At 45.4% G+C, this 22,516-nt stretch overlaps 1 protein-coding gene across 1 annotated transcript in view; it reads right to left on the bottom strand.

Annotated features, from left to right (window-relative positions):
* Nucleotides 1-1,654: 1,654 nt before the first annotated feature.
* LOC106001840 overlaps nt 1,655-22,516 on the bottom strand; it is a 41,962-nt gene continuing 21,100 nt past the window's right edge. The window contains exons 6-7 of the mRNA XM_013036802.1: nt 5,386-5,596; nt 1,655-1,816 (exon numbers count right to left, since the gene is read on the bottom strand). Of these exons, the coding sequence (XP_012892256.1) occupies nt 1,655-1,816; nt 5,386-5,596 (373 nt within the window). The remainder of the gene's footprint in view (nt 1,817-5,385; nt 5,597-22,516) is intronic.

The raw sequence follows: 22,516 nt of genomic DNA, 5'->3' as shown, positions 1-22,516 counted from the left end.
CATCATTAGCAGCATCCTTTGACTCTGAACTGGAAAGGAAGCCAGACGAGAAATGAGGGAGGATAATAAACCACAGAAACAATACAAGGTGCAGTAATTAATATTCCCCACATATTAATGCCATCGGGAAAAACAGCAATTTTTCCCCCATCAAATAACTCCAGAAAACGAGGTGAGAAGCTCAGTAAACCTAAGAACAGGGTCAGACATAACATTAATCTGAGCGTGTACTTCCTGAAGGGATGAGGAGATGTTGTTTGAGTTGTTTACTACATAGAACATTTCACCATTATAATTGCACAGGTTTCTCCTTGGGCTGCAGTAAGGCTGTCTAAAGCCATACTGCTTGTTTCTTTGTTGTTTTGTCAGTGGTGGAGCTTGAACTCTGGGCCTGTGCACTGTCCCTGCACTCTTTATGTTAGGGAGAGCTCTACTACTTGAGCCACAGCACCACTTCCAGTTTTCTGGTGGTTTATTACAGTTCACAATCTCATGGACTTCCTGCCCAAGCTGGCTTTGAACCGTGATCCTCAGATCTTAGCCTCCTTAGTAGCTAGGATGACAGGCATGAGCCAACTAGTTCTGGCTTTAGCCATACTGTTTTGCCTCATCACTTTTACCTCTGAATTTAACAAAGACAAAATTTTAACAGTGTCCCTGAAGACTTTTTGCACATGTTTCTTGGAGGATTCATATGTCACATGATGTCTTTCAGACCAGTAGATGGAAATCAAGACAGAGGCCAGGTGATCACAGTAGTGGTAAACAGACCTGGCCCACCTGTGTTGTAATGCTGGCAAGTGTGCAGGCTTTGCTAAAGTTGGGACCCATCTTCCCTGCATCCCGGGAAAGCCTCTAGTACAGCATCCTCTTCACCCTGCAGCGGGGGCAGCCAGGACCAGAGTTTGGTCCCACAAAGCAATTTGGTACCTTTTGGAGCTGCCCCGTGTATATCTGGTCTCAAGGGCCAGTTGGTTGCCTCCCAGTCAGTGGCCTCAAGTGTTATTAGCCCAAACGTCCTCCCTCGCAGAATGCTGGGCACATTGTCAAAATGAAGTTTTTTCCAACTTAGCCCAGGGAATAAAACTCAAGAAAGTACATAACATAGGTTTTTACAAACATATTTAAAAATGCTCCTTAAAACGTGAGACCTAGCTGGGCGCTGGTGGCTCACATTTGTCATCCTAGCTACTTAGAAGGCGGAGATCTGAGGATCGCAGTTCAAAGCCAGCCCAGGCAGGAAAAGTCGCGATACTGTGGTCTCCAATGAACCACCAGAAAACCGGAAGTGGCGCTGTGGTTCAAGCAGTAGAGGTCTAGCCTTGAGCGGAAGAGCTGAGGGACAGCGCCCAGACCCAGAGTCCAAGCCCCACAACCGACCAAAAAACAAAACAAAAGAAAACAACTTGAAACTTGACCAAACCATCCAGGAGATCTGCTTAAGCCCCCTTTTCCTTGAGGTGACTTCTTAGGTCTTCTAGAAGTTTATAGGTATAGTAGTCCTGTGGATTCTTGGATCTAGATGAATCTGAAACCTAGAACTTAGGATTGAAGAGATATAGGTTTTATTCTAGAACTATGCACCCAGGCAGAAATGCCAGATCATTTCTCAGTTGTCAGAGTGCTGAGAACAACCATGCAGGGTTTCTTCCATCTAGGTAGAAGTTGGATCTGAAGTAATTTGGGCACAGAAGGGGTTAACACCATTTCCATACTGCAGGCCAGGGCGGCCTGTGGAGCACTGGGGTGTGCAAAGGCAGTTTCCTGTCTGACTAGGAACCTGACCTTTGGTGAGCTTCCCATGCAGCACAGCTACCTGTGAGGGTTTCCAGACAGCTTTTAAGAGGCACAGGATCTCAGATCCAGGCTTTACTGTGGAGTGACCATATCACGCAAACATATTTAGGTTCTGCATAGATACATAAATTAGAAGTTCAAAGTCAGCCCGGGCAAGGAAAGTTCGAGAGACTCTTATCTCCAATGAACCACTAGAAAACCGGAAGTGGCACTGTGACTCAAGTGGTAGAGCACCCAAGTGGAGGTGAAGAACTTAGGGACAGGCCTAGACCCAGAGTTCAAGCCCCACCACCTACCAACAAAGAAATAAATATGGCATGTTTAGGCACGATTTCTATGATCTCCTGACTTTGATTCCTTTTCTTTTTTTCTTTTGGTCAGTCACGGGGCTTGAACTCAAGAACTCTTCAAATCAAAGTGAGCACTCTGCCACTTGAGCCACAGTGGCACTTCTGTTTTTTTTTCAGAGTGGTTAACTAGAGATAAGAATCTCATGGGTTTTCCTTCCCAGGCTGGCTTTGAACCTTGATTCTCAGGTCTCAGCCTTCTGAGTAGCTAGGATCACAGGCATGAGTCACCAATGCCTGGCTTAAAAAAAAAATCACAACTTTTGGGTTGAGAAGGTGGCTTAGAAGTAGAGTGCCTGCCTAGCCTGCATGAAGCCCTGGTAGATTTCCTCAGTACCACATACACAGAAAAAGCCAAGAATGGCACTGTGGATCAAGTGGTAGAGTACTAGCCTTGAGTAAAAGGAGCTAAGAGTTCAAGCCCCAGTACTGACAAAAAAAAATATGACATTCTGTTTTCACAACACTGGGTGAAATAGTATACAAAAATCTCAAGAATTGAGGGCTGGGAAGTTGGCTCAGTGGTGGAGCGCTTGCGTTGCATGCATGAGGCCCTGGGTTCGATTCCTCAGCACCACATAAGCAAAAAGAAAAAAGCCAGAAATGGTGCTGTGGCTCAAGAGGTAGAGCGCTAGCCTTGAGCTGAAGACCTGAGGGACAATGCCTAACCCCTGAATCCAGTCCCTACGACCTGACCCCCAAAAAAACCCTCAAGAATTGAGTTTTTGGGAGAGGGGCTCTCCTTCTATCTTAACTCTACACAAGTTCCTCACTACACTAATTTTTCTCTTCTTCCTGAAAAAAATCTCTCACACAGGTCATTATAAGAATGAGAACAAAGCCAAGCACCAATGACTCACACCTGTCATCCCAGATACTCAGGACGCTGAATCTGAGGACCAAAGTTCAAAGCCAGCCCAAGCAGGGAAGTCCATGAGACTCTTATCTCCAATAAGTACCACAAGTCAAAGTGGAGCTGTGGCTCAAGTAGTAGAATGCCAGTGTTGAGTAGAAAAGCTCAGGAGCCAGGCACTGGAGCTCAGACTTGTATTCCTGGCTACTCAGGAGGCTGAGAACAGAGGATCATGATTCAAAGCCTGCCCAGACAGGAAAGTCCATGAGACCTTTGTCTCCAATGAATTACAGAAATAGCTGGAAATAAAGCTGTAGCTCAAGTGGTAGAATCACCAGCCCTGAGCAAAATGAAGCTCAGGGACAATGCCCAGAACCTGAGTTCAAGTCCCACAACCAGTGCACACACAAACACACACAAACACACACACACACAGAGTTCAGGGATCGTACCCAGATCCTGAGTTCAAGTGCAAGTGCCAGGTATGGCACTAAAAAGAAAAAAACTAACAAAAATAAAGAACAATCAAGATGTTCTAGAATGTCATTCCAGAAAAATCAGGTGTCAGAGGCCTTCAGTCCAACACGTATGGTCCAGCCTCTGTCTCTTGTGGGTGTGGGCCGGAGGCAGACAGCAAACCACTCTCCCACGCAACTGCCGCCGGCTGATGTTTTCTGTCTCACACTGAACCTTTGCTTCTAGAATGTGACCTCTTCTTCCAGTCATGGATTCCTCCCTCATAGATGCTCCCTCATAGTCAGTCTAGCCAGGGCCCTGCTCAAGAGAGTGCCACCTCCTCCACGCACCCTCCGGGTAAGTGGCTTGGTTTTTTTGCACTTTGGTTTTTGTGTTCTTCTGGACTTTGTGCTTTCCTCTCGTGTTTTTGAGTTGGTGTCCCTTTGCTTTGTGGATCTAGGTGAAGCATATTCATAAAGCTCGGCCCTGGATCGTTATCATTTGGGCGATTTAACCTTTCCCACCTTTCTTCCCTCTGTTCTCATTCTCTCCTTTCTCTCCTTTCTTTCCACACATAATGTGGATTTTGCATCTCCCGTTGCAACTTTGTTCATTGCCAGAGGTTCTTCCAGCTCCCTGCACACAGTCCTAATACTGAGATTCTGTGACTGTGAAGGTGTGTTCACAGGATCTCTGTCAAAATACAGGACAGTGCCAGGCACCAGTGCTCACGTCTATAGTCCCAGCTACTCAGGAGGCTGAGATCTGAAGATTGCATTTCCAAGGTAGCTCAAGCAGGAGAGCCTATGAGATCCTTATCTCCAAGGAGACGGTGAGAAAAGCCAGAAATGGAGCTGTGGCTCAAGTGGTAGAGCACCAGCCTGGAACACAAAACTCAGAGACAGTGCCCGAGTGCTGAGTTTAAGCCCCAGGAGTGGCACAAGAAGGAGTAGGAGAAATAGAAGGAGAAGAAACAAAATACAAAAGGCTGTGCGAAGACTTAGTGAAGAACATTCTTGAATTACAACTTGATGCTTTGTAAGTTAAAGGTAGACCTTTTTTTTAAGTCACAGGATACAGGAGATCAGCAATTAACCTCTTTACTGTTCCTTTCCTCTTTCTGTTTCTCTGTCTCTGACTCTGTCTCCCTCTCTCTCTCTGTGTCTCTCTCTCTGCCTCTCTGTTTTTCTTTTTCTCTCTCTGTCTCTCTGTCTCTGTCTGTCTCTGTCTGTCTCTGTGTGTCTCTGTCTCTGTCTCTCTGTCTCTGTCTCTGTCTCTCTCTGTGTGTCTCTCTCTGTCTTTCTCTCTCTGTCTTTCTCTCTCTGTCTTTCTCTCTCTCTCTCTCTCTCTCTCTCTCTCTCTCTCTTTCTCGTGCAGGTCGTAAGCTTTGAACTCAGGGGCTGGACGCTGTCCCTGAGCTCTTTTGTCCAAGGCTGGCGTTCTACCCCTTGAGCCACAGCTCCACTTCTGGCTTTTTGGTGGTTCATGGGAGATAAGAGTCTCATCAGTTTTCCTGCCAGGGCTGGCTGGGAGCTATGGAGTCGCTGGGATTACAGGCGGGAGTGACCAGTGACTAAGAAGTCATGAAGCTACATTCTTCTGCAGGTTGTGAACCTGAGCTCAGCCAATGGGAGCAGAGAGGCCTCAGCTTAACCAAGAGGCAGGGCAGGCAACATGAGCTATGAAAAGGGAGCTGACTGCTGCCTCTGGCCCAGGGGCTTTCTGCAGAAGGCAGCTTTCTCTTTCCTGTCAGGGTGCACATTCCTCCAGGTAGGGCAGTATTTTATTATATACATCTATCTATCTATCTATCTATCTATCTATCTATCTATCTATCTATCTATCTATCTATCCATCTATCTATCTATCTATGTATTTATCTATCTATATCTATACAGAATATGTAGATATTCTAATAAAATATCTGCATACATATATCTGCCCAGTCAGGATGAGAGGCGTGAGCCCCAGCCAGGAGACCCCATGCAGAAAGGACCCCGAGGTCGCTGCACACTGCACATAGCTGCTGGACTTGCTGCAGATCCACTTCAGCTTCCTGTATCTGTCCGTGCTGCTGATGCCCTCTGCTTTCATATGCACTGCGTTCAGATAGGCGCACTCCCCAGTTCCCCTGACCTCAGCCCTAGAAACAAGCAGAGAAATAGCACATGTTCATATTGCAGTATTATATATTGTTACTTTTTTCCAGGTCTGAGCTAGAACTCAGGGCCGGAGCTCAAGGCAGGTGCTCTACGACTTGAACCACAGCACTATTTCTATTTTTCTGGTGGTTCATTGGAGAGAAAGAGTATCACATACCTTCCTGTCCAGGCTAGCCTAAAAACTCAAACCTCAGATCTCAGCCTCCTGAGTGCTTAGCATTCTAGGATTGAGACATTGGCACCCAGTTTATACTTGTTTTTTGCCATTATTATTTTTTTGTCGGTCATCGGGCTTGAACTCTGGGCTTGGGCATAACTTGAGCTCTTCAGCTCTCAAGACCAGTACTCTACCGCTTGAGCCACAGCACCACTTCCAGTGGTTCATTGGAGATAATAGTCTCACGGACTTTCCTGAACCAGCTAGTTTTGAACCATGACCCTCAGATCTCAGCCTCTTATTCCTGGGATGACAGGTGTGAGCACCCGTGCCTGGCTTTGCCACTATTTTTTGCACCTCCATTCTGGTTTTGGTTTTTAGTTTTTGTGTGTGTGTGAGCGCTGGTCTAGAGGTTTGAACTCAGGGACCTGCACTCTGTTCCTGAGCTTTTGCGCTCTAGCACTTGAGCCACAGCCCCACTTCCAGGGTTTTGGTGGTAAAGGGAAGATGAAGGTCTCACAGACTGGGGCTGAGAGTGTGGCTCAGTGGTAGAGTGCTTGTCTACCATGCATGAAGCTCTCGCTTCAATTCCTCAGAACCACACACACAGAAAAAGCTGGAAGTGGCTCTGTGGCTCAAGTGCTAGAGCGCTAGCCTTGAGCCAAAGAAGCTCAGGGACAGCACCCAGGTCTGGAGTTCAAGCCCCAGGACTGGCACAAAACAATCAAACAAACAAAAAGATGGCTGATACGTACAAGTTGCTGAACTCGGTGTTGTCTGCCCACTTCCAACTATGCTGTGGAGATTCTCTTCTAAGGCCAATCCAACGGTCATATGAATCTGTGTGTCTTTCCAAGAAATTCTGTAATCAAACACAGTAAGTTGAAAATAGGAGTCCTTATCTTTCAGATGATTTTCTTTTTCCTTTTCTTTTCCCCCAGGCCAGGGGCTGGTTTTGAACTGTGATCTCACTTCTCATCTTCTGAGTAGCTATTTATTAGGTGGAATTATTTCTTTGCCTTTTTCTTTTCATGTGTATGTATATACTGGTACTGGGGCTTGAACTCAGGGCCTGGGCACTGTCCCTGAGCTGCTTTTGCTCAAGACTAGCACTCTACCACTAAGCCACATTCCCAGTCCTGTCCTTGAGCTCTCTTGTTCAAGTCTTTAACACTTGAGCCACAGCTCTCCTTCCAGCTCTTTTTGGCTGGTTAACTAGAGACAAGGGTCTCAGTGAGGTTCTTGCACAGGTTGGCTTGGAAATCATGATCCTCAGATCTCAGCCTCCTGAGGAGCTGGGATTATAGGTGTGAGCCACTGGCACTGGCCCCTTCATTCTGTTTTAGCTTTTGCCTTACACAAGCTGTCTAATTTCGGGGTGTCTTTTAGCATGTCACAGAAAAGAGGAGCCCCAAAAGCATTTCTTACCAACTCCTCCTTGCTGTCAAACTTGACCAGATTGGCACCAAAGGATGCACAGAAGGCCTGACTGGACGTCCAGTTCCTTACATCATCAGAAAAATAATAACATTGATTCCCAAATCCAATCCAGTCTCCTGGGCAAGAGGAAAACAGCCTTGTCTCGGGAATGCGGCTTTCTGTTGTGTTCACTAACACAGAGAAAATGGATTAGCTGCTCATCAACCATTCCTTTCCCTGCCCAGACCCCAGGCCTACCGCACATTCTGCATTGGAAGCCACTCACCTGCCGTAAGCACAGCAACAAGTCCAAGTACAGTTGCAAGCAGAACAGCATTAATGAGCACAGAGCAGTAAAATTTGCTGCTTGTGATGGGTAACAAAATTCCTAGGAATTTTCCTGAGAGATCTTTCACTGAAACATAGAAATAGGAGATTTGAATCTAATGAAAGACATAGAAGGAAGACAGTTCTCGCTTGCATGAAGTCCTGGGTTTGATTCCTCAGTACCAGGTACAGAGCAAAGGCCAGAAGTGGCACTGTGGCTCAAGTGGTAGAGCACCAGCTTTGAGAGACAAAGCTAAGAGACAGCGCCCAGCCCCTGAGTTCAAACCCCATCGTGATCATATAATATATAATAGCTGCGATAAATATGTCATAATATATGACATAATATCTAGTATATGCTCTCATTAATATATACTGTGTATAACATGATATAACAGTGTATACTGCATTACACTACATAATATTACACTACATATACTCTTTTTTTTCTTTTGGTCCAGTCGTGGGGCCTTAACTCTGGGCCTGGGCGCTGTCCCTCAGCTCTTCAGCTCAAGGCTAGCACTCTACCACTTGAGCCACAGCGCCACTTCCAGCTTTTTTCATTTTTGCTTATGTCGTGCTGAGGAATCAAACCCAGGCATGCAAGGCAAGTGCTCTACCATTGAGCCACCTTCCCAGCCTCTACATATACTCTTGTATTACATACTATAGTACATTATGTTATATATTATAATTTTACATACATATTGTATTTTATCTTATAAATATTATGATATAAGCTCTATTATGTAAAGTGTAATATAATCAATTAGATAATCTACATATTATTTTATATAACATATAATAGAAAAGAATACTATCTACTATATATCAAATATTATACTATATGATAAGAAATATATTTAACCTAAAATATAAACATATGTAATAAGATACCAATTAAAATTAAAAGCAATATAAAATAAAACAGCATATGATGTATGTTATAATATAAAATATAAATCTATGTATGATATATAGCATATATAACATATATACTATATGATGCTGTATTATATATCTTAAAGAATATATATACTATATGATGCTGTATTATATATCTTAAAGAATATATACTGTATATCATAATATAAATATAGTATATGCTAAAATATATAATAGATAGTATGTAATGTAGTATATAGTCTTGCTAGATATCCTATATAAATACTATATTATTTAGTATGATCTACTGTATGAAACATGTGTATGAGATGTTATGATACATGTTATACTATACATAGATAGATAGATAGATAGATATTAACACAGCAAGCAATCTTTATGGAAGTTTTTCATTGTAACATTAACCCAAACACACAGGGTCTCTAGCTGGAATGGAATTTGCATGCATTCTTCCTGGAAACACCAATGGCCCAACCATTTAAGGACATTACTTAGCAGAGTATGCCTATGTACCCTCTTCACCAGTTACCTTCCACATTTACCCAAAAGTCATGGGCACCTCTGGCTGCACACAGATGCTCCCTGCAATTTCTTTTGTACTTACTCTAGTCTCTCAGTTTCAAGCAAGCACTAGAGCATGAGGAAGATAAAAAGCCCCTTACACCTTATTTTTTTTCGAGAGTCTTACCAAAATAACTGCTTACTATTGAGACTTCCTTCAAGAGATCAACAGGTGATAATTTAACAGTGTCACCCACAATTTCCTGCTAGCTTTACTCTCTCTTTGTCTCTCTGTCTCTCTGTCTCTCTCTGTCTCTGTGTGTGTGGGTGTACTAGTGCCTTGAGCCACAATCTATTTTTGCTCAGGTTTGCTGCTTGACCTCTACAGCCAGGCCTTGAGCCCAGATAGTTGGTGATTTACTGGAGATGAGTCTCATGACTTCCCCACCTGCGCTGGCTTCAAACGATGATCCTCAGATCTCAGCCTCCTGAGTAGCTAGGATGACAGGTATGAGCCACTAACTTGTGTCATTTTTTGCCTTTATAACAGAGTAACAGAGGATATCTATATCTGGCATTATGGGTTCTTGTTTTTTTTTCATTTTCACTTGATACAAACTAAGTGTATGTGTTTATTTTTCTTCTGCTTTTGTTAGTTTGGGTAGTTTTGTCTTCCCTTCCAAATTCCTATGCCTCTCATTCTATCCTCAGAACACAGTGACCCTCAAATTCTGTTAGAAAACTGTAAAATTGTCTCTTAAAAAACAAAGAGGTCAGGTACCCATGGCTCACATCTGTCATCCCAGCTACTCAGGAGGCTGAGCTCTGAGGATCACAGCTTGAAGCCAGCCCAGGCAGGAAAGTCTATGGGACTCTTATCTGCAATGATCCAGCAAAACACTACAAGTAGAGGAGTGGCTCCAGAGATAGAGTACCAGTCTTCAGCACAAAAGCTAAGAGACCACATGCACGCATTGGTTTCAAGCCCCAGGACTGGCACACAGACAAAACAAGGAACAAAGAAATGACAGGCTGAATTTATGAAACCTATTGTATAATCATTAGACTTTCCACTAGGGTTTGCCATGTTTGATAAAGGGGGAACTTGCTGATAATATAGTTTCTGCTAGGAGAGCAAAATGGATTCCTCTCCCACCCCACCCCCATACAGATATTTCCCATTTTGATAACTGATCCAAACCAAAAGGAAAAAAAGAAATTCAGAGCTCTGTTTCTGGTTTGTCACATAATTCTCTTTGCTGAAGAAAAACAAAACAAAACAAAGCAAAAAAAGCATTCTCCCCAACGCTATATGAATGAGTGTCATCTGAAGATGGGATTTGCTTCTGGCAGGAATTCAGCACAATCCATTCTCCAGATTCCTCCATGTTTTAGTAATTATTAAAAACTTATAAGCCAAAAGCTCTTTCCAGTTTTTCAGACTTTTGTGTGTGTGGGTGAGGGTGGGGGTGGGTGGGTGTTTGTGTGTTCATACACAAGTCCTGGGCCTTGAACTCAGGGCCTAGCCACAGTCTTTAGTTGTTTTTTTTTAAGCTTCAGGCTGTCACTCTACCACTTAAGCCATGCCTCTGCTTCTGGCTTTTGCTGGTTAATCAGAGATAAAAGGCTCACTGACTTTTCCTGCCTGGACTGGCCTTAAGCAGTGATCCCCAGCTCTCAGCTAAGATGACAGGCATGAGCCACCAAAACCTTGCTTCAGGACAAATTCTGCAAGGGTTGCAGTATACATTGCAGGATTATGATGAGTAATTTGCAATCCTGCTCCAGTGCAAATGAAATTAGTCATAGACTAATCTGGGAAAGAGAAAAAGAGGAAGAAGAGGGAAGAAGAGGGTAAGTTAGAAGAAAGAAGAAGAAAGAGGAGGAAGCAAGTAATAGAAACACACCTCTGCTCCCCCTCCAACCCACTTCCCATTCATTTCTAGCCACAAAAATGTTACCCCAACTCAAGTGACACATCACAGATCCAACCTTCCCTCCCTCTATCCCAAACTGAGCTGCTTTGTGGCAGATTGCAATCCTAAGGAGCCTGACCTGGAATTGTCTATTTTGGGACTCATGAATGGGTTACCTGCTTACCTGTTTTCCTGCTTTCTGGGTCCTCTGTGGAAGAGAAATCTCTCTGTAACATTCCCACTGAAGTTTCCAGAGCTGTCATTTTTTTCCTCCTGGCTCTTTTTTGGCAGAACGACTGGAGCTGGGATTCATGGATGAAACCTGGAGCTGGCTAAGATCACATCAGAGCTGGATAAACATGTTTTCAAACAGCCAGATCCTTTTCCTGGTCCCTAGCCCTGAGAGAGAAAAGAAAACAAAACCAACCCAGGAGTGGAATTAGGATAAGAAGAATGAACTAGAAATGACATGATCCACAGGTTCAGAATGAATTTTACAAGGACCCAGTGCCTCTCAATTTCTACCCAGTTAAACCACACATTCCAGGATAGAATCATGGGAAGGGGGAAGAGGAGATGGTTGGTTGGCAGGGAGAATTCCCTGCTGAGATCAATAATAATAATAATAACAACAACAACAAAAAGCCATGCACCTAAACTAGATCCTTTTTAAAAAATAATAATGAAGTTGGGCAGGCAGCTGATAGGCCCAGAGGCTGAGATCTTATCTTGAACATGTGGGATCAAAAGGATCTAAAGGAGGAAAGTTTGTGAAATTCCTCAACTCCTTAACCACTAAAAAGGAGTTAAGTGGAGCAGCCATGGCTTACATGGTACAGGGCCAGCCTCAAGTGAAAAAGCTCAAGGATAGCACACTTAAAATAACAATAATAATAAACTACAAATAAAACCAAAAAAAAAAGAGACAAAACCCATGTCACAAAAGACTCCATAGAAAAATAAATAAATTCCTAAAGCATAAAGGACTAGGAGTATGACTCAACAGAGCTGCCCAACAAGGAAAAGGAAAAAAATAAACCAAAAAAGCAGATTCTAACTACTGTGAGCTGCAGAATGCTCAAGTACACAGGTTATTCTAACACCAGAGACAGGACAACCCTGCAAACTGACCCCGAGCAGAGAAAAGCGCTGGAACTGGGCAGTGAAGCATGAAGACTCGGTGCTCATAGGCCTGAAGAGTCTGACTCAGCATAGTCGATCTGTAGAAGCCGATCTGTGCCAGAGAAATGGAGAAAACCGCATATAAATAGCAGATGTGATCCCGCCCAACACACACCTGAGCTAAGTCCACCTTAAGTGCAAGACACTTTCAGATAACTACTGCTGCTTCTAGTTGCGCAAGTGACCCAGCTCCTTTGACCACAATAACAAATATATTTTATGTACTATACATATATAGATATATAAAATGTAAATATATAATGATAATACATTTGAAACAAAATGCAAACTTATTAATTAAGTCTGGGCTGCATTGGAGATGAAGCTCAACTGTCTAAGCCACTGTAAAGTCCAAACGTAAAAGCCTGCTCTAATTAAAAAAAAAATGCAGCCAGCATGGTGGCTGGTATATAATAATAATAATAATATAATAGTAATAATAACAAATTTTAGGTAAATTAAGTTGGCAGCTGAGAAAAGAGAGAGCAGCATGTGGTACTCAGTGAAGGGAAAGGTTTATTTTCAAGCACAGCAGGAATAAAAAAGATGGAACCACACCAGGGCCAGGACCAAGGGCAGGGGCAGAAGATGTGGCCACACCAAATACCCAAGTGAGCTCAGGGAGGGAGGGAGGTGATGGCCTCCATGGGAGCTAGTTTCACCTGTGGACCACAGCTACTGGGTGGAGACTAACCAAGAGGAGGGAGGAGTCAGCTCTACCTTTCTAGGGCAGACGTCACAATAGAAAACCTTAGTCATACCAAGATTGATTTGAAGAGCAGGAACAAAGTCCAAGAGACTAAGCTCAAGATAAACACCAACAAAGAAAAAGGCACTAAAATAAGAAGGTAAGGTGCCATATTGGCTACGTGATGGATTGTAGGTCTAGCGTGTTTTCTTCATGCTGGGGAAAGGAACACCTCCCCCCGCATCACCTGCCTCCCAGGTAATGGGCCTGCCTGGACTCCTGGAGTCAGGGGCAGACACTTGAATCTGTCAGTCCAGTGCCTGGGACTGGGAATTTCCTGAAGATCTGCCCCCTGTGCAGACCTACTTAGGCCCAGACCAGCCTAGCCTTGAGGCTCCATGCCACGTGTGTCTCTGTGGTCCTGTCCTGTGTCCTGTCTCCTAGTTTGTCTACAGTCATCATGGCGTCCCAATTCAGCTCTCCATTGGAGCTGAATTGGCTTGTTGGTATTGCTCTTGTTCTTTCTTTCCTCTTTAGCATGTCTCCTAGCTGTCTCCTGCATGCTGCAGGCTTTGTAACAACTGGCGGCCTGCAGCAGGTTAACTTTATAATAAAGACTCTAATATTGGATATTTTAACATGTGGCTTCTGTGATGATTTACCTTACAACAGCACCAGCTTTGAGCAAAAAGTAATAAAAGCTCAGAATCAGCCATGAAGCCCTGAGTTCAAACCCTAAGACTAAGCACGTGTGTAGGCACAGGCACACACAGACACACACAAGCCAAAAACAAAAGGATCTTAACATTTTTGCTCACTTTGAGGAAAGAAATTTTCAGAATGAGTTTGAATCTTTAATGTGGCATTTCTAGAAGTTTCTGATTCTGGTAATATACCATTCATGCTGATGCTTGTAAAGCACACACATGGCTGTTAAGTTCAAATATAAACATTTACACAGATCATAATTAACTTAAAAAGAACAGAACCCCATAAAGAACAATGCCTATTGCTGATCTTGTGATCAAAAGCAAGAATGTTTCATTTCTGTTGTTATTTTTGTTTGCCAGTCCTGGGGCTTGAACTCAGGGCCTGGGTGCTTTCCCTAAACTTCTTTTGCAAAAGGCTAGCATTCTACCACTAGAGCCACAGCACCACTTCCCGTTTTTTGTGTGTATATGGTACTGAGGAGTGGAACCCAGGGCTTCATGCATGCAAGGCAAACACTCTACCATCAAGCCATGTTCCAAGCCCAAGAATGTATTCCCATTTTACTTTTAACATTTTAGTGGACTTTTGCTATGCTTTGTCTTCTATCTCTGTGCTGCTCCTGAATTGAAGGCCTAGGAATTTAAGGCCTGGGTTTGTGGGTGTGTGTGTCTGGTTGGTTTTTGTTCAAGACTGGGCACTCTACCATTTGAGCCACAGCTCCCCTTGCCTCTTCTTTGGTGCTTAAGTCTCACAGACTTTCCTGCCCTGATCCTCAGATCTCAGCCTCCTGAAGTAGCTGGAATGACAGGCTTGATCACCAGCACCTGGTTTGGTGTTTTGTTTCATTTTATTTGTAGTCACTGTTTTAGATGCACACATTCTTTTCTTGTCCCCTGTCAGCCAGCTGTGGCTGCAGATAGATCCCCTGGGCTGGACATGGGCCTGGACTTAGAAATGGGCTGGGAAGAGTGACCAGCTCTCCCTCCCTGAGGCCTGCATTCTGCAGCTTCCTACAGTTAGTTCTGTTTCTGGAAAGAAGAAAGTGAACGCTCAGACATAGCCAATTTTCAAGAACTTTATATCCAGGAAGGGGCAGTAAGTTGGAATAACAACCAGAATTTCCTTATCAAGTGTAAATTCTGCTCCATCTGGAGGGCCAAGTCCCTTCCCAGCTGCCCCCAGCTGCTTCGCCCAGCCCTGCCCCACCTTATATAATAGCCTCATTAGCACTCATCCTGGCAGACTGGGCCCTTCATTACCATACAGGGCCTAGTTAGAGGCTGAGATAGTGCTGTGATCCTATCTGCTCTTTCCCTCCTTTCTCCTTTCTCTGGAGTCCAAGTCTCCACCCAGATGAGTCAAAAACGGGGCGGGTCCCCTCTTCCAGGTGACAGTGATGCAAAGGAGTGGAGGGGAGGGGGTCTGGGAAAAGGAGGTGAGAGACACTGGGGATGCTGGTTTGGTTTTCTTTCTCTGGGCCTTTGGAAGCACTTTCACCCCCCTAAACCAGAGCTCCTGTCCCAGGAGCTGCTTCTCCCATCCCCCACAAGAGAAAATGTTCCACATGGCCTTGATACGGAGGATCTGAGGCCCACTGTGACCTTGTCCAAAACAGAACTGTACTTTTGGCCTGACTTGTGTAACTTTTGTCCCTTGGTACAGCACTTCAAAGGGAGAGAGTGAAAGAGAAACTAACCCTGTTCCTTGGCCAGGGTACAGGCAGGGCTTGAAGAGGCCTCCATTATTGGGTCTCTGCTCCATGGCCTGAGCCTTTCTCTCCAGGGTCATCTGCTGCCATCTTGCAAGCATGGGAGAGGACACAGCCCTCAGCACCCGTGACTCCCACTCTTCCAGCTAGGCCTGGCCCTGAACCACTGGAGCACCCTGCCCCGCAGCACCCCTAAACACACCTGAGCCTGGGGCTGTGATCACTTTACAGGCCTTTCTCCACCTCCTCCTCACTGTCCCCCAAGTCCCCCTATTAAGCCTGAAGCCGGTGTCTGCACGCTGAAGACCAAAGTGTTGTCTGCTCCTGGCTGCTGTGGAACAAATACATCTGGTCTCGTGTGTGTGTGTGTGTGTGTGTGTGTGTGTGTGTGTGTGTGTGTGTTCTAGGGCTTGAACTCAGGGCCTGGCCACTGTCCCTGAGCTTTTGTGTTGAAGGCTGGCAATCTATCACTTGAACCACAGCCCCACTTCTGGATTTTTGCTTGCTCATGGAAGATAGATCTCATGGATTCCTGCCCAGGTGGTCTTTGAACCCTGAATCTCAGATCTTCTGAGTAGCTTGGATTACAAGCGTGAGCCACAGTACCATGCATGTGGCTGTAAAGTCTTGGGTTCAATTTCCTATCTTGGAGGCCCCCAGAGGTCACACTCTGCCCCACAGGCCCTACTTCTATTTATTCCTATGTCTATGTCTACTATTTCTATTTCTATTTCTTGTTTTCCCCAGGCTGCCTCCCGGGGGAAGCCTTTGAGTTCTCAAGCTCACCCAGAGGCGAGGCCACGGGGCCTCAACCCCTCCACTCTCCCTTCACAGATCTGGGGGGTCTAAGAGTATGGGGCACCCCAGGAGATCGTTGGCCCCATCCATGCGTCTCACCACACTTGACTCTCAGTTTGGGGTTTGTAGGCTGAGGAGGCAGTGTCTGAGTATAATCCAGATAAAGCAAGCAAGCTGCCCAGTTCCACTTCTTGCCAACAGCTGCAGAGACCCCGCCCCTCATGGGGAGCATCTTGGAGATCTGGTTATCTGAGCAGAACCTGAGGAATCAGCGAAGCTTGACACCTGCCCAAGATCAACCCAGGACTTCTGCAAGGCAGCTGCTCTCCCTGCCACGCCCCCCCCCAGGGAAAGAGGGTGTTTCCAAACCCAGAAGTATTCTTCTTAGCATCTAACTGTCCACATGTGTTCATCAATTGTGACCAGTGTGCTAAAACAAACAAACAAAAAACAATCAAAAAATCCACCAGATAATTGCTGGGGGAATTTCAGGATACAAAGACAGCTTCCACTTATAGCTCTGCACTTTCCCGCCATTATAATTTACTTCCCTTGAGTAGTTCTACACAAGGGCTTCCATCCCATAATGTCAGCTATTCTGTTTTGGTCCAAGAGAACTAAGCTGGCAATATTTTCCCAATAAAATCATTTCCTTCATTCAGTACATGGGAAACTTCACCACCACAGCTTACTTTGGAATCATTTGTTATTGCATTTCAGAGTGTGTGTGTGTGTGTGTGTGTGTGTGTGTGTGTGTGTGTGTGCGTGCCAGAGCTGGGATTTGAACTCAAGGATTCATGGCTCTGGCTTTGTCCACTCAAGGCTGGAGGCTCTACCACATGACCTATGCCTCCAGTTCAGGCTTTCTGGTGGTTTATTAGAGATAAGGGTGTCACAGACTTACCTACCTGGGCTCACTTTAAACCACAATCCTCAGATCTCAGCCTCCTGAGTAGCTGGGATTAAAGGAGTTAGGATGCTACTGGAAGGTTTTACAGAGAGAGAGAGGGGGGAGGGGTTAATAGCCATGAGCAAGAATTTGTAAAGACAGCTTAAAATGCAGACTGAGTTCACAGGGTCTCTGAGAAAACATGGCAATTAAACTCTCAGAGCTGGGTCCCTGGGACCCAGGTCTCTTATCTCCCTACTCAGGAGGCTGAGATCTGGGGATCACGATGTAAGCAAGAAAGTCCATGAGACTCTTATCTCCAACAAACCACCAGAAAACCAGAATTGGAGCAGAGCACCAACCTTGAGCAAAAATGTGCAGTGACAGCACCCAGACCCCAAATTCAAGCCCCAATACTGGCATACATGATAAAACTCAAAGAAATTCAAATATGTTGGTCACTCATGCCTGTAATCCCTGAATAGCTAGTATTACCGGCTTGAGCCTTCCCCCTTTCTCTCCTTCTCTCTCTGTTACACACAGAAATTTGAGGAAAACAAAAGGATTAGGCCAGACTCGATCCATAATCTCCAACCCCCAGGAGGGGTTGTGCTCCTTGCTTATCTGTCTCAATAAACAGTCCTCACCTGTGGAAGATGGATTCCAGCCTATTCCTTTTCCATTCTCCATTTGTTTCAAGAGTCATCACTTGCTCCCAGGTCCTGAGTGAGGGCCGTAAGCCTGTGAAACAGAAACTTGAGGGCAGGGAAGGTGGCTCAGTGGTCGAGTACTTGCCTTGCATGCAGGAGGCCCTTTGATTCCTCAGCACCACATAAGCAGAGAAAGCTGGAAGTGGCGCTGTGGCTCAATGGTAGAGCGCTAGCCTTGAGTGAAGAGTTGAGGGACAGCGCCCAGACCCAGAGTTCAAGCCCCACCACCGACCAAAATACCAGAAACTTCAGATCAGGAAAAAGGCTGAGAAGGTGGCAGGACTGGTGGATAGGAATGACACAGGCAAACAGAGAGTGTCTCGAAAGAGTCTTAGTTTGTGTAAATCTAAAGCAGTCTATCACAAGGAATCAGCTGCCGCGATGAAGTCAGGCAAGAGTCCAGTCTGCTTTTGCCATGGTGGAGGTAGCTTCACAGGTTGGTCTAGGCAGGATCTGGGCTAGACCGTGTCCCTCGGATGGATTGTCACATTTACTGCTGGGTTGCTTACAAATATATACATAGCCTGGTTAAAGATACTTGACAAAAAGAATGACATGCTGGTGCTGCATCAGAAAGCATCAATGAAAGGATCCATCACATCCATGCGGGGGACCATGTAGGCACAGGAGAAAGATTCCTAGAAGGTTTATTAGAGGAGCCATGTTTGCCCCGGAGAGAGAGTGCATGGCAGCCTCTCCTGTAACTAGCAGCAGGGTCTGGGGTAGGAGGTGATGTAGATGGGAGCTCAGGTGGGTCTGGGCAGAGAGCTGGTCTGGGTTGAGCTGAGGACCAAAGGTGAGCATCATGCTTACAACATCGGTATTTCAATCATAGCTAGCTTGATTACATGCCAGTTAATAATTCACAACATACTCATATCATCTGCCACCTACTAGAACCTTCTGGAGTTTCCTTTTCCAAGGTCTTCTTTACTAGCTTTCCTCTTTATTTATATTCCTTTATCTTCTTACTGGTGTTTGTTAGGTTTTTAAAGAAGTGGCCACTGAGTTAGAACACCACACACCTGGTAGTTTCAGTTAAGGGGTAGGTTTATTCAATTTTCTGGCTGGAACCAGGCCAGGTTGGCAGTCCATGCAACTGAGAAAGAGGGTATCTGGCCATGGGCTAGGCCTTATCTAGGGTAGGGGAGGTGAAAGATGTGGGAAAACCAGGAAAAGGGAGATGGGACCAGGTAAGGAGGTGGGCCCAGGTGGGAGAAATCTGTGGCCACATTGGATTCAGAACTGACCTCAGCGGATGGGAATGTGACCTCTTCCAGATGTGCCAGTTGCCTAGGTAATGCAGATTCTTGGCAGGGTCTGCTCTCCATCCAGGATTAGACTTTACAGTGTTCTTGGTCTCAGCTGGCTAGGAGCTGAGCTGCATCTCAATCTTTTCACTAGTACCCTTGAAAAAGATGTTTCCTTTTAACAAACAGCACAATTGGTAATTAAATTCTTTAACACCACATTTACAATTGCTGTCCAGGAACATCCATTTCAGGAAACATCAGTACCAAGAAATAGAAGAAGATGCCTTCTGACACTACAATAACAGCTTTTATGGATTACACTGAGATTATGTTGAACATGTTCACACACACACATGCACACATTTAAACAAAACTTTTTAGGCACACTTAGGTTTTTAAAACAAAAAAGGAAATTGACCAAAAGTGTTTTGGAATTCCAGTGGCAAAGGGATATAATTTTGCCCAAGATAAAACCACGTGGTCAGTGTCAGAAAAGTAGGCAATACCGAACAAAACACCAGGCAATTTTGACACACAGAATTGAACAAAATTTCCATGCTTAAACAAACACTGATAACAAGATCAGAAACCCTTTACATCAGTTTTGGCAATGAGGCACATTAGTATGTGAATTGGATGTTTTAACTCCTAAAAGAGTGAAGAGTGGAAGAGTGGTGGGTTTTAGAAAAACCCATCATGGGGCCTTTGTCTCTTCCTAGCTGTCAGCTTCCAGAGCTTGCAAAGAGAACTGGGGGAGGGGGTGGCTGAACAGATTTGTAAAGGGAAAAGGCAGCACTTGGAACCTGAAGACATTTAAAGGGAGGATGTGGCATAATGAAGGTACTGAAAAGTGAGTGTTTGAGTAATTGGAGAGGGAGTTATTGCAAGAGGTGAGAGGAAAGTATTTCTCTTCTGCAGCCTCCTAGAGGAGAAATGAAGAATCCAGATTTTGAAGTGAGTGGACTCAGCAAAGAGAAAAGGATTGGACTAATTAGGTCCCAAAGAGAAAACGGGTGTTTTGGGGTGAGAAAGGGAGAGAGCAGTAAAAAAGAGAAACTATGTTTATCAGCCAGCCACTGTCAGTGACAGATGAATGACAACACCAGAGCGGAGGCCCATGTATTTAGGGTCTGGATGGGAAGAAGGTGAATTCTCCAGAGAAGGGGGTTGAGAAATGTGTCAGTGTGGAGGCGCTTGGTTAGAGGGAGTTTAAGCAGAGCCGTTAGCTTGTTGTTTTACCTTTGGAGTTTATGCCCACCTCCGCCTGGTGTCAGCTACCCAGGCAGACAGACAGATAGCCAGGCATGGCGACAGGGTTCAGCAGGAGGCGTTTGCTTGCAGCAGACAGACAGTTTTAGCTTAGAGAATCTGGACCAACTGCAAATAGCAAGAGTGTAGTTAGAAGAGCAAGGAAGGAGAAAAGGATCTTTGGTGCTGGAGGTCATCAGAGAAAAGAGAGAAAGAGGGAGGGAGGGAGAGGAAAGGGGTGAGAGATAGACTGAGCTGCGACGAGGAGTTATTTTCTAGAGGAGAGGTTGGGAAGCTCATGGCAGAGAAGGGCTTGGTGAGCAAGGCAGAGGAGCAGAGGGGCCACTAGAGTGGAGGTCAGAGAAGGGCGTAGGTTTAGGGGACCTCAGACCCCTCGTAGTGTTGTTGTGGAATTGTTGAAATCACTGAGAGTAACACTGAAGTTTCTGAGTTTAGGTCAGCGGTGGCCATGTCTTAGTGAGGCCAGATTTCAGTAGACAAACAGGTCAGGGTTTAGTTTCATTTTTGACTGTCAATCAGTCAGCCAAGAGTGTTCAGCTTAGACTGCAGACATGCCATGGGGTGTCTGTCTCTGGGAGACAATTTGGAAAATTCAGTAGGACTAAGGAGCCTGTCCCACTGAGCCAGGCGTCCCTGGTGCTTTAGGAAGGCGGATGGAGAGATCCCAATCATTAGGAGAGGGCATCCCCAAAGTTCCTAATTACAGATACCAGGGGGTCAGGAAGGGAGAGACTCCTGGAGTCTCTGGGCACCCCACAAACAGGAAGGGAGACACTCCTGGAACCCACGGATCTGGCTAGTTATCTTGTCCTGAAGGCTTTTGGATGTTGGAGGGAGTTGGTCAAACAGTGAAGAGCCTTGCCGGGCACCAGTCACTCTGCCTGTCATCCCAGCTCCTCAGGAGGCTGAGATCTGAGGATCGTGGCTCAAAGCCAGCCCACGAAGGCAAGACCTTCAGACTCTGATCTCCAGTAAACCACAATGAAACTGGAAGTGGTGCTGTGACTCAAGCGGTAGAGCGCTCGTCTTGAGCTGAAAAGCTGAGGGACAGCGCCCAGGCCCAGAGTTCAAGTTCCATGACCAACAACACAATATAAATAAAAATAAAAAACCATTGAAGTAAGGCCTGGGAAAGAGGAGGTGAAAGGCTCGGTGAGAGGCTGTGGAAGGGACCCAGTTATTCCTGGTGCTTTTCCTCTCCTGGGTTTCAGCCCCAAATGTTGGGAAAATGGAGGAGAGGGGAAAAGGAATAGGCCAGACTCGATCCCCCACAGGCAAGGACTGTTAATTGAAGAATAAGGAGGGGAACAGACCTTCCCTCCTGTATTGAGGTTGTACCAGAGACTGGATTTTGGGGTGTGTTTATATAGGGCAGAGAATTAAAAAATGTGCTAGGTTCTCTGAAGTATGGACCCCCATGCTTTGTCCTAGGCCCATACAGACCCTGGGACTCCAGGAGTCCCTCCCACCTATCTTATTGTCTGTGGGGTCTGCAGAGACTCGAGGAGACTTTGCCTTCCTGACCCCTGGCACCTTTTAATTAGGGCCTTAGCGGATGCCAATTGCAAAACGTGACCCTATGACTCAAAGTGGTAGGGTGCTAGCCTCGAGCTGAAGTGCTCCAGGAAAAATGCCCAGGCCTTGGCTTCAAAGCCCGTAAATGTCAACTGGGACAAATTATCCCAGCAACAAGCACCCAGACCCCAAGGACCAGGTGGAGAGGAGTTGGAGGAGATGATGTCACATCAGCCACTTTGTGCCTGCCCTTTCAAACTTCACCAGAGCCAGGAGGCCAATAGAAACAAGTTTAGAAGCATGTTCATCTAATGTCCATATGTGTCTAACTTCTAACTTGACAGGAATTGACATTCTTGCATTTGTTACCTGCTACTTACAGACAATGATCAAGGTCTCTCACCAGGCCCTTAGCTACTCTAATCCAGCCCTAACTTCTGACTGTTTATGGGTTCATGATCCAAATGGAATATTTCTGGCTTATAACCAGGATGTTTTCCTGTGTCACTGGTATCCACCAGTCCTGTCATCTTGTCAGCCTTTTGCCTGATCTCAGTGTTTTCAACTTTCTCTCTAGCAGGGTAACAGCCCTCACTCAGGATCTGGGACCAAGTCTAGGCAGGCAGAGGCCTGGCTTACACTGTCCTGCCGACTGTAGGCCTGGACCCTGAAGACCCCAGCCGCAGTGACTCCTCATCACCCCCATACCACAGCAGGAAGTAGCCCAGAAAAGACCACGATGCCCCTCCACATTTTATACGCCTTCAGGGTTCCAAATGATGGGAATCTGCTTTGTTCTCATAATTCCACACAATGCCCTCTTCAGCCCAATTCTTCTCTTTTTGTCAATTTTTTTAAATTTAATTTTATTTTATTTGTGAACATACTGTACAGAGGGGTTACAATTACATGGGCAGGATAATACGTACATTTCTTACCAAGCATTGCAGCC

Source organism: Dipodomys ordii, unplaced genomic scaffold, assembly GCF_000151885.1.
Source record: "Dipodomys ordii isolate 6190 unplaced genomic scaffold, Dord_2.0 Scaffold480, whole genome shotgun sequence".
Classification (NCBI taxonomy): Eukaryota; Metazoa; Chordata; class Mammalia; order Rodentia; family Heteromyidae; genus Dipodomys; species Dipodomys ordii.
Note: the sequence above shows the minus strand (reverse complement) of the source record. Positions and strands in the feature narration are given on the sequence as shown.